This window comes from Tauraco erythrolophus, chromosome 15, assembly GCF_009769465.1.
Source record: "Tauraco erythrolophus isolate bTauEry1 chromosome 15, bTauEry1.pri, whole genome shotgun sequence".
In the NCBI taxonomy this organism is placed as follows: domain Eukaryota; kingdom Metazoa; phylum Chordata; class Aves; order Musophagiformes; family Musophagidae; genus Tauraco; species Tauraco erythrolophus.
Window position 1 is genome coordinate 16,343,858 of NC_141479.1, and position 17,717 is coordinate 16,361,574.

At 36.9% G+C, this 17,717-nt stretch overlaps 1 protein-coding gene across 2 annotated transcripts in view; it reads left to right on the top strand.

Moving 5' to 3' along the window:
- Positions 1-17,717, top strand: part of WWOX (WW domain containing oxidoreductase) — a 528,024-nt gene that overhangs the window by 253,437 nt on the left and 256,870 nt on the right. Inside the window, exon 9 of one of the 2 annotated variants that reach the window (XM_086620786.1) lies at positions 1,389-1,396. The exons of the other annotated variant lie outside the window; for it this stretch is intronic. Within the exon in view, the coding sequence (XP_086476912.1) occupies positions 1,389-1,396 (8 nt within the window). The remainder of the gene's footprint in view (positions 1-1,388; positions 1,397-17,717) is intronic. 2 annotated transcript variants of the gene reach the window in all.

The window sequence follows — 17,717 nt, forward strand, 5'->3', positions numbered from 1 at the left end:
ATTCAGTCGGGATTTGCATCCACTCTGTCCCTTGCTTACCTAATAGGAGCATTGTTAGGCTGTTTCATAGGGAGCTTAGTGATTGAAAAGAGAGATTTAATAGTAAAGATAAAAGTTTTGCTTCAGTTCTCCTAACATCCACTTATTAAGAAGCTTGTCTGCTCTGTGAGGCAGCACACTACAAAAGCATTCCCAGTTCACAGACGGGGGCCGTGTTAAAGCACATAGCAGGTTTAATTCTTTCCCGTGGGTATTTATAGTAGATGTATTGGTATCATGTACTGTTTTTTCTCCCACTTGCAGTGTTCAGGTTGGAGTTACGTGAGGGTTACTAGCCTAAAAGTCCATACCTCAAGGTCACTCCCCTAACCTTATTTCCCACATGTTTAAATGTATTTATATAGATAGGTAAAATATGGTAGCTGCTGCCACATAACCTTGTTTCCCTTGCTGACATCTCCAGTGGATGGAATTGAATATAAAGCTATTATTTGGGATGGGGACATGTAATGTCAGGCCTGCTTGGAGTGCAAGTGCCTGTCGTGCTTCTGGTGGCAGCCCACCATGCTCCCTTCCCAAGCAGGAGCGTCAGCTCTTTACATCGCCTGCTACAGCCGCCGCCACTGATACCTGAAAGATGTATAAGCCATAGAAAAGGAAAAGCACCTCTTAAGTGCTGGAAGTTTCAGTGACTTTCGTGTCCAGCAAAAATCGTTTAAGATGGACTTTTTTGTTATTTCTTTTTTGAAGCTCGTTGAAAATGTTGTGTGTATTTTCATTCCAGAATCCATGCTCTGTCTTTTATTCCTGTTTCTCTAAGTACTGTATTTAGTGAATCATTGACAAATGTTTCATATTTCTATGCTAACTTCGATACCGTATCGGGATTTCAGAGCACTTCACTGACATCAGCCAATTAAGATTCATGACCTGCAAGAGCAGTATGATGAAAACATGTCTTTGTTGATATAAAATAGAAGCCAAAGGCTTTCAGTTTGATTTGCTTGCCTTTTTTTTTTTTTTTTTCCCTTTTTAAATTATCTAATTAGAGAGGTTTCAATTGCTTAAACTAAATTGTCAGGATTTGGGCCCATATGCTATTTGCCAGAAAGATTCAGGCTTTTACAGATGTATTCTTGAAAAGTTTGACTTTGTGGGAAAAATAAATAAGACCTGGAAAGGCCCTTGTGCTTTGGGAAACCATGTGACATTAAAACTTAGAGAAGCCAGACCTTGCTGTGTTACAGTGGGTTCTATGAATCACATGCCCCAAAATGAGCATATCCATTTCTTGGCCCTGTTCAGCAGGAGATCGAAATGTTCAAAGGAATTAAAGACCTGTGGTGAAACCTCCCACTACTGCTCACTGTCCCAAACAACAGCAGAAGACAGCAGGGTTGCTGGAAATGATGAAGATATTTCCCTTCTGTGGGAAGAAAAACTGCATTAAAAGTTTGAGATAGGATAGGAAGCAAGAGGTTTAAAGAAGAAAAATACAAGTGCCTGATTTGTACATCTCTCTTGCAGATAGCCCAGTACCTAGATAGTTGACAAAAAGAGGTAGAGAAGAGCTAGAAGGCTTGTTTGCAAAAACAGATGACATCAGAAATTTGGTGACGACAAATTAGTCCTTACTGGTATAATTGAACAACGCATGTCCTACTCTTCAGATGTCCCCTGTGTGATAAAAGAGTTCAAGTCACGGAAACAAAGAAGAAACCATTCTGCTTAACTGCAGCCATTCAAAGAGTCCTCTGGCACAGTCCCTGCTCTAGGGGGGCACTAGTGTTGCCCATCTTAAGTTTTGAAACAAACGTATTATTTCAAAAGTAATAATTGGATTATTTTAGGTCAATGTGGTGCTCAAAGAGTATTCTTTTAATTTATCTTGCAAATCAGTGAGCAATAAAAAGTTTCTCATTATATGTATTTTAAGCATATTTTTTAGCAGTTGCATCTCTTTGAATATCCACTATAAGATAGGAGGAAACCAGTTATTTGCCCAAGATATTTCACTGCTGAAAATACATCTTATTATGTTGTATGCTCTCCCTGGAGCATGCAGTGTATGCACAGGTGACTACAGCTAAAAGTCTGTGAATTTTTACATGGTACATTTGAAATATCAACAAAAATTATCATCATTTTTTGTTAGACTGAAGGTTAAGATGTAGTTTTCTCATTAAAGAAAAATATACTATTTTAAACATAGAGCTTCCCAAAAGTGTATTTGTTTTAATGTTTATAACAAAAAAGATTTGAAGACATAATACTACTCTATTTAAGATTTTCTGCTTCTTGAAGCACAGAGCACAGGGGTTGACCCTTCATTACACTAAGGCTTATTAATGCCACTCTGCAGGAGTTTTAAAGGGGCTCCTGAAGAGTTTGTGCACAGCCTTCACCATGGCCTGTTCCAGATTGCTGGAAGCATTGATGGCTGAAAACGGAGAGGAACTACAGGCCTGTGTTCACTGTGGCTTTGCTCAGAAATTTTATTCAGGAAAAATATGAAATATTTGTTTATATTAGATGTCCAGATGCACAGAGATCTCCACTGCATGATCTCCACTCCACTTTTGTGACTGTTGACACATTTTGGAGACAGCAAAGTCACTGTGCTACACTATAAAATGTGCAAGCATTTTGTGCAGTAGACTGCCTGCTCTAGGAAGAAAGCAGGAGAGAAGTGTGGCTGGAGTCCATTTTGCAGTAGGTGTATTTCTCTTTTCAGTTTTGCACTTCACTGGAAGCAGAAACCATACTAGAACAGACTTAAAGCTGCCATAGGTGACTGGAAAGGCCACACTGGCCTTGTGAATAAGGCAGTGGCAGGTGACTTAAATCTGCCAAGTTAATTAGCAGGCTCTGACTATTCTCTTTATAAGGGGCTATGTGTGCTTTTTAATAATGCTACTACTAATAAAAATGTTCTGTTCTTCATCATTAAGTGGAAATGATTGTTTCCTTTGTCCCTCCTGAACTCTCATATAGTTTGAGGTAATTCTTGTTCAAAATGTGTTGTTCCGGCTCCATGGGAGGAGGTCAAAACCTAAGATCTAAACATAGTTTTAAAGAATAAAGAGCTCCTGGTAGTTTAGGACATTCCTACATAATGATCATGTCTTTCCTCCACCATATTCTGTAGGTGTGGTGGAGGAGGGGACGTTCAAGGCAAAGATTTGCCGGTGCTTGTGAAGCTGGATATGTTTACTTTGAATAAGTACTGTAAATCATCTGTCTGGGAAATGGGTTTGTCTGGGTTTGAAGAGGGTTGGGTTCATGTTTTTTTCCTTTCAAAAATTGGATGGCAATTATTTTGTTATGGGATTTCAGTAGGAAAATAACAATTTTGTGGAATGGCTTGTTTTTGTCTGGGGCAAAGTTGGTGTCTGTTGCTATTTTTCTCTTAATTAGAGAGGCATTTTAATTATCTGTCAAGGTCCCCTAGAACCTGAGATAGCTGGTCTTTCTTGTGTGCATGTGGTGAAATCAAAACAAGTAAGTAGAGTGTGAGTCTGTCACAACTGATAGGAAGCAGAATGAAGCATAAGTATGAGAATAATTAGCATGCTTGGACTGCAGGGAAGAAGGAGCTCTCTGTCAGGTGTGATGGCTGTACCCTGCTCCTTTGCACGCCTCTGTACTGTGCTCCTGACGCAATTCAAGTGCACTTGTGGTTATACTGAATAATAGCCATTAATTCCGTATCCATGTAGTGAAAATTTTATGGTGCCTTTAAGTATGGTCAAGATCCCCAATTTTTTATTAAAAGGTAATATTCACTACGCTATTTGTGATTCAAGAAAAAGAGAAATGTGGTTTGATTTGCTTTCCCCTTTCCCTGCGTACACACAGCTCCTTCTCACAGGGGTAGCTCTAGAACAAGGAAGCTTTAGCAAAGCTCATGCACAAAATGCAAAGCAATATTGCTGCAGAAGTGCCTGTTAACGTTGCATGGCGTCATCGCCTGTTACAAGTGGAAAGTGTGTCACAGAAGATGACCAGAATCAGAACAGCTTTGAGGCAAATAATTGTGATTGTATGGGTGGTCTACATGCGTGTTCTGGTGTGTGCATGGGGGAGAGGGCACACTGGAGAAAACATTTAATTGCACAGTTGCTGTCAGATCATCTGTAATGGAATCAACTGTGCTTGCATAACAAAATCTTAGCGTTCTCAAATTGAAATCACTTAAGTAAAATGATTTTGTGGTGTTTAAAAAGCAACAGAAAAAAATTCACTAAAGACCATTAAGCGGCCTCAAGCCCCACGTTTCAGTGTTCATCATTTGTACCGATTATGGTGTGACAGCTCTTGAGTTTCCAATGATAACAGCCATCTGACTTGATCTGAGTTCAATGGATTTTCACTAAAATAGAATCATCGCCTTTGTGATGGATAGAAAAAGTAAAGCAATACATCCTGATAAATGCTCTGGCTTTTTTTCCCCTTCCCTTACTGTGACCTTGTACAATCTATAAGTGAGCAAAGCTGAGCCCTGGCCACTGCTGCAGCACATCAGGACTTTGAAATTTAAGTAGCTCTGAAACCCATCAATGGGGTGAAGGGAGAATGGCCTGAGAAAGCGATGGATCATGCTTAGAGGGCTCACAGGGAAACAGGGTAAGCTGAAGGTCAATACGCAGACATGTCCTGAAGGAACGGCTCAGACACTCATTCACATTCACATCTCAAAGCCACTGCTGCTGTAGCGCTGTGAGGAGAGATCAGTAGGAGAGTAAAATAAAACAAGAATTTCAGAGCATATAATTTCTTCGCAGAAGCAAATGGCACAAGGGTACAGTATAAAATAGCTGTAACCTGTAGCGTTGATGCAGTGCCCTAATCATCCCATCCGAGTAACACGAAGTGTAATGCCATGGAAATGTGTTCTTCCCATTACACTCCAGTTGTTCTCAAAGTTTTTCAGTCCTGGCAATTGTGAAGAGCATTTAACATTTTTAATATGTCGTTAATCGTTTGTAACACATTATTCGGTATGACATGAAAGTCAGCTAAACTAGAAGGGATGCAATCTGAATCCATACCCATGCAGACAAGTAATTAAAGCCTTTACACTTTGTGCTTTGTGTGCATGTATGGATATGAACGTGTACAAAACTTTTGCACAAGTTTATGTTTGGATTCTGATTTCTTTGGCGTTTTGTTTTGAAGAGGCTTTGGTGCCAGGTACAAAGTGGCCTGGCTGTAGAGAGCTTAAAAAGTAGGGGGAGAAAAAGGAAGAAAAAGAAAATACTAAAATAAAATTAGTACACAAATTTGAACCCACAGTTACCGTGCCTAAAGCAGAAATTGCCGAACAAGTCAAGAAGCTTATTAGCATTTTATGTAAATCAGTTATTACTGTTCTCCACTTCCTTAATTATCCATGTTATTTCAATACAACCCTTTCTTTGATGTCCCAATTCTATATTTAAATAGTGCAAGATTTCTATCATATCCTCCCGCTGAGGTTTGTTCCATGCAAAAAACATGCCAAGAGCAGCTATTTTAGAGACTACTGGGAAATGTTTAATTGGTTAATCCCATTTGAGTTATGAGGAGTATTGCCACGCACAGAAAACAGAAACATGTAAAGTACTGGCTAGGAGAAGTTTACTAAAACCTGCAAGACTTCTCCTGAAATTTAGCCCTGAAGGTGTTTTGTTTCCTAGTACCCTGTGGGAAATGGTCTTCGAAAATCCTTCGAACTTTTTGAAATACGCTAAATGATTCAATCATAGTAGAAATATTTTTGAATTAAAACACAAAAGGTGTCTGTCTTTATATTTGACCTAGGACTACAGTGGCAAAAGAGTAGCGTATTTCAGCAAAAAAAAAAACAAAATACCAGACTTGAACAAGTTGTTAATTGTTGCCTACTCTTGCAAGCAAATGAGTGCTCCTCAGGTTTCCATGTCATAAAGTGATCAACTTCATCTGCGTCAATATTAATTCCAATGCAGAAATGGACGTTCTGTGTCACTCATTAGGATCAATTCTGCACAAAGGGATGCTTTAAAAATTTAACATTTCTGTACAGCTTCCAATTTCCAACTTTGGACTGGAAAGACTTCAGAGCAAAGTATTGGCAAATATTCCACTCCCATTTCAAACATTTAATAGTTTTTAACCTTTTAAAAAACTTCTTTGGAAAGAGTGTAAGAGTTTTAGCACAAGCAATGAAGAAAAAAGCATGTGTACTTACTTAATTCGGCTATAAACACGAGAAGTGTAATGCTACAGCATGGTCAAATATAGGACTTCATCTTCATAGATTTTAATAGAAAGAAGTATAAAATTGCAGATTTTTTTTTTCCTTTTCCCTTCTTTTGCTTTAATTTATTTTAAGGGATAGCATTAATTTCCAGATTTGCTGAAAACGTGTCAGGTTGTATATATAGGTATACAGGTGAAGGGAATTTTTTTAGTACATGAAGCTTGGTAAATAAGAGAGGAATTAGTTGATTAAAAAAGAAATTAACTCTTGTGTTCTACTATAAATAACACGGTTCTTCTTGTACTGATTCCCAAGCTAAGGTTTGGATTGTCCAGTTGAGAGGGTTTGGTGACAAGCTTTTTCGTGTTCACAATTCTTGTAAACAGACGTGTCTCTCTTACAGAAATAGGTTAACTTATTAAAAAATCTACGCTAGAACTGTGGATCGCTGAGTTTCCATCACTGGGAAGTACATTGTTCCAACTCTGAAATTATACAGTCTAAAATCATCATCATGTATTTTCATCAGGATGAAATATCGGGAGCTCTGCTTAGTGCAAGGTTTTATTAATGATGTGCTGTCAGAAGCTGGATGCTCTGCATATTTGCATATTAAACAGCTGAGTGAAGAAACATTCCTTTTATTGCTGCAGGGAATAAATCAGTTTAAAGCAAGTTCTCATCATTTATACTCCTTTCAGCTAAGTCTTCTTTTATTGAAATAAATTGTTGAAGTGCTTTGCTCATTCTTTGAATACTGATGAAATTTACCTTGATAGGGCCTCAGGAAAAATAACATTTTCTTAAAGGTGCAGTGTTGTTCTTTAAATACGGTCTAACTTTTAGAAATCATCTGTAAGAAAATTTGTGTATCTCCAGCCACACAAAATCTTTTTTAGTTATAAACTTTCTTTAGGTACTTTAAGATGTTTGCGTAATTTTTGTAGTGCTATCCACCCAGAAATCTTCTGCATAGGAACTTTACAGAACATACGAAAGTTACTTTTTTTTTTTTTTTTTAATATACATTCATGAGTTGCTGTTTAGTGAAGGAGGCCTTTCTGCTGCCTCACATCTGTGCACTGCAGATGAACATCATCTTCTCTTGCCTGTATGCTGTCTGTTGGTGGCAGCCTGAGTTTAGAAGTGCGATGTCTGGAAGAACTAGAACAAAGTCAGTAGCAAAGAAAAAAAAGTTCGTACTTTATTTCTTATTCTTTCATCATGCTTGAAATAAAGCATACAAACATGTCATAAGACCCTGGTTTTCCCAAATTTACGTAAATAAATCGTTTTGAAACCATAGTTGGTTAAAAGATGATAAAGAAAAGTTTTATAGTCTGTCATTTTCCAGGCATGAACTAGAAGGAAGCAATAGAAGACAAGTCATTTAAAATCAAGTGAACATACTGTAGTAAGTCAGATGGAGTTTGGATTTTTCATTTAATGCTACTGTATTGCGTTGGCTAGCTCTGAAATGTTGTCTGTCTGTCGCAATAAGCGGCAAAATAGTCAAATTATCAAAGGAAAATGATATTGTTTGTATTCCTATATTTTATTTTAAAAGGTTACAGCAGCAAGCCATTATATGCCTTTCTTATGTCATATAAAGTATTTAAAAATATAAATCATTTGTGACAGGAGCTTCTTGTTTTTAAGTGGAAAATGTGCATTTAATAACATGAAAATAATGTCAAAACATCCTCTCCTAGGTGATTGCCAAGTGAACTGTTGCTTTTCATTTATGTTTTATTTTTGGAGATTGGGCTTTGCAGGAATATTTTCAGATACTTGGAAAAAATAGTGATACATTGCAGCTGTAGTTTATTTTAATTGGACAACACTAAGTGAGCTGACTTTATGATAAACAGTGCAGCCAGCGGCTAGTGACTGCACTTCCACTTTAAAGATTATACAGAAACTAAAATCCTTCAAGCTAAAGTCGTAAAGAACCGAGCTTGAGTTACTTTTGGAACATGTGTCTCTGTTTGTCTCGGTGTGTGTTGTTAGGGATACCTGATCCTAAAGGTGTAATAGCCTACAAAGTATATTTTGCCTTCCCACCTAACCCATCCAACTATCAGGGTCTTGATATTAATGAGATTTTGGTTTATTTTAATTATTTAGGTTGTCATTATGAATTAATAGTTATAATATTTTATGTATAGTGTCAGAGAATTCTGAAGTACAGTATATGATTCTGCAATTGGAAATCCTGATAACACGTCTTACCTCTTCAAAGATTTATCTACTAATGTTCTGAGGTGTTATCCCTGTAAAAGGCTGTCATACCTTTGATTTCTTTATTACTATTCAAAAATATAAGAGAGCGCTTTACTTGATGTAAAGTGCTTTTTTTGAAGCTATATGTGATTTTTTTTTTTCTGTGATTGAATAGCAAATCTGACATAAATTCACTTGCTGACATTTGGATGTTTATAAGGATGATTTGGTTTAGTGGTTAGACCTATTGTATTTCACAGGGGTGTTGTCAGGCTTAATTAATTATGCTGCAGCAATATGCAGTGCAGATTTTTGTGCCAGTATCTTCGCAGCTCTTTGCCGGGAACTTACAGTACAGGATGGCTGTTGCCAGCCTGGCTGATGTTGCCTCTGTCGCCCTGCACGCATCTTTAACCAGTATCTGATCTCCATTTGCAAGAGGATATGTCTCTTTTTGTAGCCGAGAGGAAGGGGAACTGAACAACCACTGTTGGCTCAATCGCTGTAAAAAAAAGAAACACTGCAAGACAAATCCCATCCCAGTTTGCCTGCTGTCTGCTGCTCTTGCTTTTAAGGATGTTTCAGATGGAAAATACATGATGACTGGTCATATTTTCTATTTTCTTCTTGCTGTCATAGGCATCATAGGTGGAAACGTCATACTAGAGCATTTTGCCTAACCGCCCCTTGTGAGGTTAAAATAACTTCCTAGTGTATATTGTTACATATTTTTTGTTTGTTTGTTCCTGTAGAAGTTATAAACGACTCATGCTCTGGGACATTTACTACCACCATAGGGAAACTGTTCGACAGTGTAAGAGACTTCAGTGCTTGAATTTTTTTTCCAGATCTTCAGCCTGAGGCAGGATGTAAAATATAGGAAAAGAGAGAGTCGAGCTCTTTTTAGTGGTGAGTCCACACTGAGATGTTTTTGTAGTATTGAACCACAAACTATAAATCATCCATTTGTGGATGAGTTAAACATAGGGAAAACACTACATCGCATATTCATAATTTCCAAAGAGTTAAGAAAGACGAAAAGGGGCAAATTCTTAAAAATGTGTTTAAATCGACATCTTTAAAAATCACTCTTGTTTTTGTGAGACAGGAAAAATACCTGGCTTTAGAAAGTATTGCTAGAAAGATTATTAAAAATTACTTTGAGAATCGTGTTGCTTTACAGGGAGTGGCAGCATCTTTATTTCTTCTCCTAATCACCAGGAAAGTTTCTGTAATCTTCTCTCCTTGAGAACTTCTTCAGGAATAACAGGAATGTTTGGGATCAAATATACCAAATGAATCATATGTCTTAAATATTATTCTGGACTTTGCTCTTTGTGGACCTCTTTGTTGCTGCTTTAGGAGCTACCAGGTTGTTTCAAGAATTCTTGTGCACTGAGGATAGATGGCGACTTTGTGCCAGCCGTATACTTCGCTGTCACAATTCCAGGCGTGCAGCTTCACTGCAAATCGTAGGGCTCAGAGGAATTGCAAACTAATCCATCCTGCAAAAAGGTTTAGTTATATCTGTGTGAAAATTCAGCACTGTAATTCTTTTTTTTTGTTGTTTTTGACCTAGTCTGGTTTACCCATCCCTCTAAATGACTTTGAGAAGAAAAAATGCTCTTAGCATTGTAGATTTAGTAACCAGAGTAAATTGCTTTGCTGCTGAGAACTCTATAGGGAAGGGTGTGGGAGGGGAGGAATTTTGGCTGAAAAAAAAAATGTTATCTCTTGAGAAGCCCTGCCTATCTGACTTGTAGTTTTGAAATGGTGCATTTTGGACAGGGTTCATGACAAGATGCCTTTACATATTAGCTTTGGTGAGTTGTTACTGTGTTTTTGGATTACGCATGGAAAGTATGTCCTGCCTGCTGGTATGATGAAGACAACAGCTGAGTTTTTTCATGTGTCTTTGCTCTATGATAATACTTTAAACAACTTGTGATCTTGAAAAGGTGAAGCAAGAGTATCTAAACAGGAAAATTCTGGAATGCCTCACCACACATAGGTTTCTTTTGTTGTAACTGATACATAATATTCCTGAACTAAAAATAAGGGAAGAACCAACCTCTAAATCTGCTGTTAAAACTTCGTATCTTTGTTTACCACCTGGGTGCATGCAAACAGGACTCTGGGTGCCCGTGCCCACACATCACTGTTGGTAATCCATGTTGCTGCCTGCCATATGCCACGGGCACAGATATTGTACTGGAGTTTGGTTTCTGAAATAGTGAACATGAGCAGTAAGAGTCTCTGCTTGCAGGAGCTGGAGGACTGCTCTCTGCGTATGCTTTTGTTGTGCTGGACAGTGAAACCTGATCTTGGCTGAGCTCTCAGAGTGCTAATGCAATAGAAAATAATACTCTCCCCACCCCACATAACAAAACCAAAATGAAGGTATTTCAATGCAGGTTTAACATCAGTCTGATGCTGGTACACAAACTAGCACTCCAGAGATCACTAGAGGCCTCTAAATCTCTGTAGTACTCTTGTTAGTAGATGCCTGGGGATTTGTTGTTATTTTAAGATTTTTCGATTTCAGCACTATAAAATAGGGCACAATTTAATTGAAGGTGAAAATAACTATTATATATATTTTATTAATATCTGTGTTCATCAGATGTTTATACTGTGTGTAAGAAGATCTCTTTTCCAAAAGGATATATTTTACTTGGGCTTCTCTTGAAGAAGCACAACAACGTATTGATTCTATACGAGAAAAGAGAAGTTGTGACTGCCATGAGTTACTTGTAACATAAGTGTATATATCTCAGTTTACCTTACGGTTTCCTGGTTGATACATCATTTAAACTAACTGGTTTTATTTTCGTGTTGGCCCTTTGATTTCTTATTTAAGATCTTGAAGGCAGTAGTTGAAATTTCTAACTAAAAATCATATGAATGATAAAGGAGACTTTTGTCAAAAACCACCTAAAACTGACTAAGGTTCTTAATTTTTTCAATTATTTAACTATGTGAATTATTATAATTATTATCATGCCAAAGGTTTAAGCAGAATCTCTCATACTGTAGTTTTATTTAATTTATAAAAAGTCACAATGTTTCTCGGTAGCTTGTATCTACCATTAGGTAGGTATCTGTTATGTTAGTTTCATCTTGGGTCTGTTGTTAATTTAAACTTATCATGATAGTATCCAGGGGAAATAGGGAAGGAGATAATTTGTTGGATACATGAAGAAATTGGAGAGGTGCTGGGATGGGTAGAGAGAACAGAAAATGGTCAAGTATGAGGGATATGAAAGAGCATGAGTAGCAGAGGATGATAGCTGAGGAAACATGAAACATTGGGACTTCTCAGATGTGAAAGAGTAAAATCTGGTATTTTAAAGTCAAGGAAGCTTTCAGAGCAATTTATAATCTCCACTTCTGCTGAGGAAAGTTCAGCATAGCTTTGTTTTCGCTTCTTTTGGTATGGTTTGGAAAGACACACATGGGGGAAGGCTGGACTACTACTAGTACTAAACTACTCTCCAAAACCAGACCAGTCTTTATCTTTCCTGTGAAAAGAAATACAAAAAAAAGACTATTCCTTTTTCTTATGTGTTGTAGAACTGGACTAGTGCCATAAGACAACTAAAAGGTATTAGTTGGGATGAATGTATAGCTACCACATTTGTGATATTTTCGTAGAAACTGTGTTTCTGTTCAACATTATCAGTGCTTGGCTGAGGAAATACAAATAATCTTTAGTTTGAACAACTGAAATGCATGTATTTACAAAATTTATTAGATTTTTTTAAAGAAAAAAAGATTCTGAATTTCATTTAGTTTTCTCTTTTGTGCTGTGCTCAGAAATTGCATGAGAGAGATCAGACTGGAAATCTGAGCTACTGTAGCCTTCAGATCTTAAATATGTTAAAGCACTTGTTCAGTTGAGCTATGATAAAAATTAATGCAGTTGGAATTAAATGACCAGGTATTCAGAGGCAGGTACATTTTTGTGGTTTTGGGGTGCTCTAATTGTTGTATTTTTGTTTCTGTGTTTTATTAGGAAATTTATATTTGACCTTTATATGGCTGAATGATGAGAGAGAATCCATTAAATGCCTTCTGGATGGGTAACTTGTTATCTGTGGATCAACACTCCTGGTTTATGTGGTCTTTGTGGGTGGCAGAGGAAAACGATTTACAGCTGTATGAGAGTACTATGTCTTGATTTATGATATGGCATACTGAATATTATATTTAAGGCTCTTTTCCTTGTTTTTTATAAATATAGTTCTTAAGTGAGAGCAGAATTTTGGTTAAAAAAAGAAAAGCCTGTAATACAACCCCAGGTCACCTATGGCTCAGAGCACTGGGGTGAAGGGTAGAGGAAATATCCGACTGAACCCTTTAAAAACTGTGGTCTTAAAATACACAGAGGATTCACGCAAGTGAAGTCATATGCACAACAGAAATAAGGATGTATTTGATATTACTGTAAAACTTCTTATTGTCTTCCTTCGCTTGTTCACTCTTGTCTGTGTCATACCTTGAAGAAGACTCTTCTTTTATTCTGTATATTTGAGATGAGGTATCCGGAGTTTTATCAGATCTTGTCATGCCCTTCTCTCCTTAAAGCATACATTTCAGATCTCTCACTGCTTGCAGATACAGTATGCACTGGATATTATCTTATTTAGGAAATACACCTTTGAAGATATTGCTCTGTTATGAAATTAGCTCAGTTTGATTCAGCTAGTTTGAGTGTGGAGAAAATACGGGGAAAAATAACAAAAATACTGGACTTGGCTTTACGAGTTAGTGCAGCTTTATTTTTGAAGTTGTGTATATCTAAGTATTAGTAAAAACATGACGTTGTGAAAACAATAAAAATACCATCTGGACCAAAGATATTTCAAAATCATCACAGCTTCTTTCCTGGAGTTGCTCTTGTGGAACTGCTGTCAGAGCCACTGAACACTGTTTACTCACTAAAAGTTTTTGTTTGTTTCTTGGGGTAATACCAAAGTCTACGCAGCTGGAAAAAAGGGTTCAGAGCAAGCCCAGGTTAAGCACACTCAATCCCCCAGCATTACCAGTTTATTTACAGTTTTTCTGTTTAATTGAAAATACACAAACTAGCAAATTTTCTGGCTTCAATCCATTTACTTGGCTCAAAAGACTTTAAGTCTAAGTAAACATGAAACTGAACCTGTATAGTAGAGCCCATTTGTCTTCAAGATGGGCTTTGCCTTGGGCTTGGTGGGAGGAACAAACTCCCCTTGATGCCAGGGTGCAGTGCAGCCCCTCCGTACGACACACAAAGAGGATTTGATGGCTCAATCTTAGCCCAGGAACTTGCTTCCAGTTCAGATCGATTCCACTAAAAAATTCTCTCTGCCGTTCCTTTATCCAGAAGTATGTGTGTGTATATATACACACTCACACTCTTGCTCTTCTGGATATACGTGCACTTCTATGTATACATAGAAGTATGTATATAGTGTGTATATATAGATGTGGATATACTATATATACTTCTGTACTTCTATGCATTATATACGTACACTTCTATATACTATGTATATACTATATATATACACACACGCTATAAATAAATGTGTTTGGCAGGGCTTATCTACATGGTGCAGGATGAGACTACGTGTTCATTTTGTCACATTGCTCAGACTCTGAAGTGGTGTGCTCGATACTCCTCAGGTCTAGGAGGGAGAGGCACTTACCTCTTACTTAGGAAACCCATTCGCTTGCAGGCAACAATGCACTCTACTTCACGCAAGGTTTTATTCCACACTATTCTCTTGTCTTATTCTATTCTTACATAATTACACTGTTACGTAAGCTGTGCTTTTTCGTGTGGTAATAGATGTTCTATCGTGGAATTATTATGTAAGTACAAATAATGGACTTGGTTTTTAGGCTCTGGATAGGTGCATAGCTACTCAATAATTGTATAGTTTCTGGTATCATAAGCAAAATAGCATGGTACAGTGTATACTTCCTTAAGCAATATCTGATTTTCAGGTCAAACATTAGTGAAGAAGTTTAAAGTTGATTCTTGGACTTAGCTGGCTACCAGTGCAGGACACAGAAACAAAGCCAACATTTTCTGATTAAATCTCACTTCATTAAATATAGTAATGTTAAAATATGTTAATGTTTTAGTCCTATTTTGGAAAGGAAGAAAAGTCCTGTCTGTAATTTATTGCGCTGGAGCATTCTGAAGTGAACTCAGAGGAACAATTACTTCCTGGACCTTTCTCTTTAGAAAGCAAAAAAATCCCCTAAACCTCCCTTTGCCCTGCTGTCCTTCAAGACTCCCCTCCTTTTCCTCCAAATTAGCAGTTAAACTACAAAGCTGATCAGTAAGACTTATTTTATTGTGCGTTAGAAGGAGCAGAAGTTATCAACTGATTATACCTATATCGATTTTTATAAATATGGAAATGTAGATGGTGATATAACTACTGTATAGTTACTCTTTTATGAGACTGAATGGTATTTAAGCAGATCATTTTCCCACTAGACTCAGCTTTCTTCAAGTATCAGTTCATTCTTTCAGACGTAAGAACTTCAAGAAACCATAAAATCTGTGAAAATTAATAAAACTGTGAACCTGATGCAAGTATATAATGCTTCTATAAAAGTTTTATAGTAAATTGGTTAGACTGTTATTGAATCCACTCAGCAGAGATGCTGATGGAAGACTTCCTTCGGTTGCTAATATATTTGACAATCCAAAGTGTATTTATGAGGACAGAACTCAAACAATATAACTCTCATATTCTGGTTTTGGTGGTAAAGATTAATTGCAGTATATTAGTGAAAACTCAGGCTTGTAAGTTTGGTGTTTTTTTTTTTTTTATTTTCTTCAATGAACCATTAAATCATCTTTCCTAAAATGTCTTGCTCTTCGAAAGGCCAACATCGATGTGATGGCCTACCATGCAGACTCTGCCCATGGCAGGAGGTCTACAGTAAGCAGGGCTTGTTTCCCCAGAAGCTACATAGTGCCCTGATGGGTTGAACAAATACCTTTCAGGATTAAGCAGCTGATTGAAACAGGCATTTTAAATTACCAGAAGGTTGGAAATTTAGCTTTGAGATGCTCAGATGCAGTAATAGTTAATGCTTGTAGTCTCCTTTCTGGTGATCTGATCTTCCTCTTCCCGGTAGCTGAAGCTGGTGTTGCCAGATACCCACACGAATATGCTGAGAGGGCATTATTTTGGGAAGAAAACACTATTTGTAACGAAAAGGTTATAGTGTTGATTTAAATAAAAAAGAAATCTATTAAGCTTAACTGCAGACTGTATTTCCATAATAAAAGAGAAAGCATACATTATTATAAAAGATAAATATTTTAAAGCCTTAGTTGTGTGTTCTCCAATGTGTCATACTGAACACAGTATTCTTTACGTAGTCAAAGGAAAGAAAAAAAAAATCTAATAGTTGATGGGTCAGTAATTGAAGAAGAAGAGAGGAATACATCATCATTTCTTTTTGAAGGAGTGGGAGCATTTTTTTTTTCCTGTTCCACTCACCTTTTCTTAGAAAGGAATTATTTTCAGAGATTTGGTACCCTAATCACATATCTCAATTCCTTTGTAATGTCATTTTTCAGTAGTCTGGAAATCTTGAGTCCCTCAGTGACACAATATCCACAATAACATTGTTCTTAGGTCTCTCTCTTTACCTTTATGTGTCCGCGTGGTTTTCCTAGAGCTGTCTAACGCCCTGTTTAACAGTTTTTACTGCGTGATACAGGTTGCCTAGACTCTGTTTTTAAGTTTGCTATTAGATAACTCTCTCTCCATTCTGTCATTCACTTTTCCCCAGTTGTGTCGGCTTCACCCAGTGGTTTCCCAGGCTTCCACCAGTCAACAATGTTTTTGACCTAAATGCTTGTTTCTTTAGCAAGTCTTTTATTTAGTGCAATAACTTACAAGTCAAGTACCTATGAATTTTTGTGTATCTTATTTAATGGTAAATTCAGTATTTGTTTTTCAGAGATACTCTTTTTCAACGGCTAAAGTGTTAAGTTTTGACATAAAGCTCTGAAAAGGAAAAGCCACAGAAATACTTGTAATTAACAAGAGCTGAACAAAAGCTGTTTTTTTGTTTTTTTCACAAAACGGGGATAAAAGGACTGTTTTTAATAACTATTTTTAAAAAATGTATCTCCAATTGCTGCTTGAAATAAGTTAACTTTTTTTTCTCTTACATTTCATGTGGCTCATGCTTTGGAACAAAGCAAGAAATCAGAGTGTGGTCTTACCAACATAATATACCTTGTGCAGGTGTGATAAGTCCACGTGAGAGTTCAAAAAAGGTATACAGATTTTAATAAAAATAAATATCTACTTTCTAGGCACATAATTGGCCCACATCATATTTGCCATGATAGCTTGCACTAAGAGACTACTTTAAAAAATGTAAAAAACCCCAACGCTTCCTGTTGGATATGCTTAAAGATAAATAGAGCTGTTGAAAAAGACACTTATACACTTATACGTTTAAGTGCAAGAAGCACACTTGAGCTTTTAGCATATATGTATTTCTAAACTGTGAAAATGTGAAAGCAAACGTTATGATTCATAGGGCAACCGTTTTTTTCATACCAATTTTTTATTAGAATGTGAAGTACAGGAGCTTACTCCAGGTATTCCCCTTGAACTTGATTTAAACCATTGCTAGCTCTCTAACACTAGGAGCTGTGGTATTTTGCCATGTATCATACCCCTCTACTTGTTATTCCTAAATTGCTTGTTTATACCTTGTGATGGGTCCTTCAGTTTCTCATAAATTAATAAGGCATCTGTGAATATTTGCAAGCACATTTTAGAGCTCTGAATCTGTTCCAATACAGAGATTGTAAAAAAAAAAAAAAAAAAAAAGTGGGAGAGCAGATAAAGCAAGATTTCTTTTCCTTAGTATGCTCTTCCAGTATGAAGCAAAATATTATTAATCTAGACTGCCTGCTACTTTCATTTACCATGTAGCTGCTCATGGGATTACAGGCACAAAGGTTTCATAAATTTCAAATGAAATATGAACATTTGTTGTCAAAATACTGTTAAGCTATAAAAGCTCTGCTAGTAGTCGTCCTGCTCTTTTATTGTAACATTTATATCCATGGGCGTTAGCGTGTTCTTGGGTCTGAAGGGGAATTTTTTTCCCCTCTTTATTTTTTTTCACATGATTTTCATCCAGGTGACAGATAACAAGGCAGGGGATTGGAAAAGACATACTTCTCCTTATTTTTCAGACTATGGCAGATCCTTTCTGTAATTATGTGGCATTG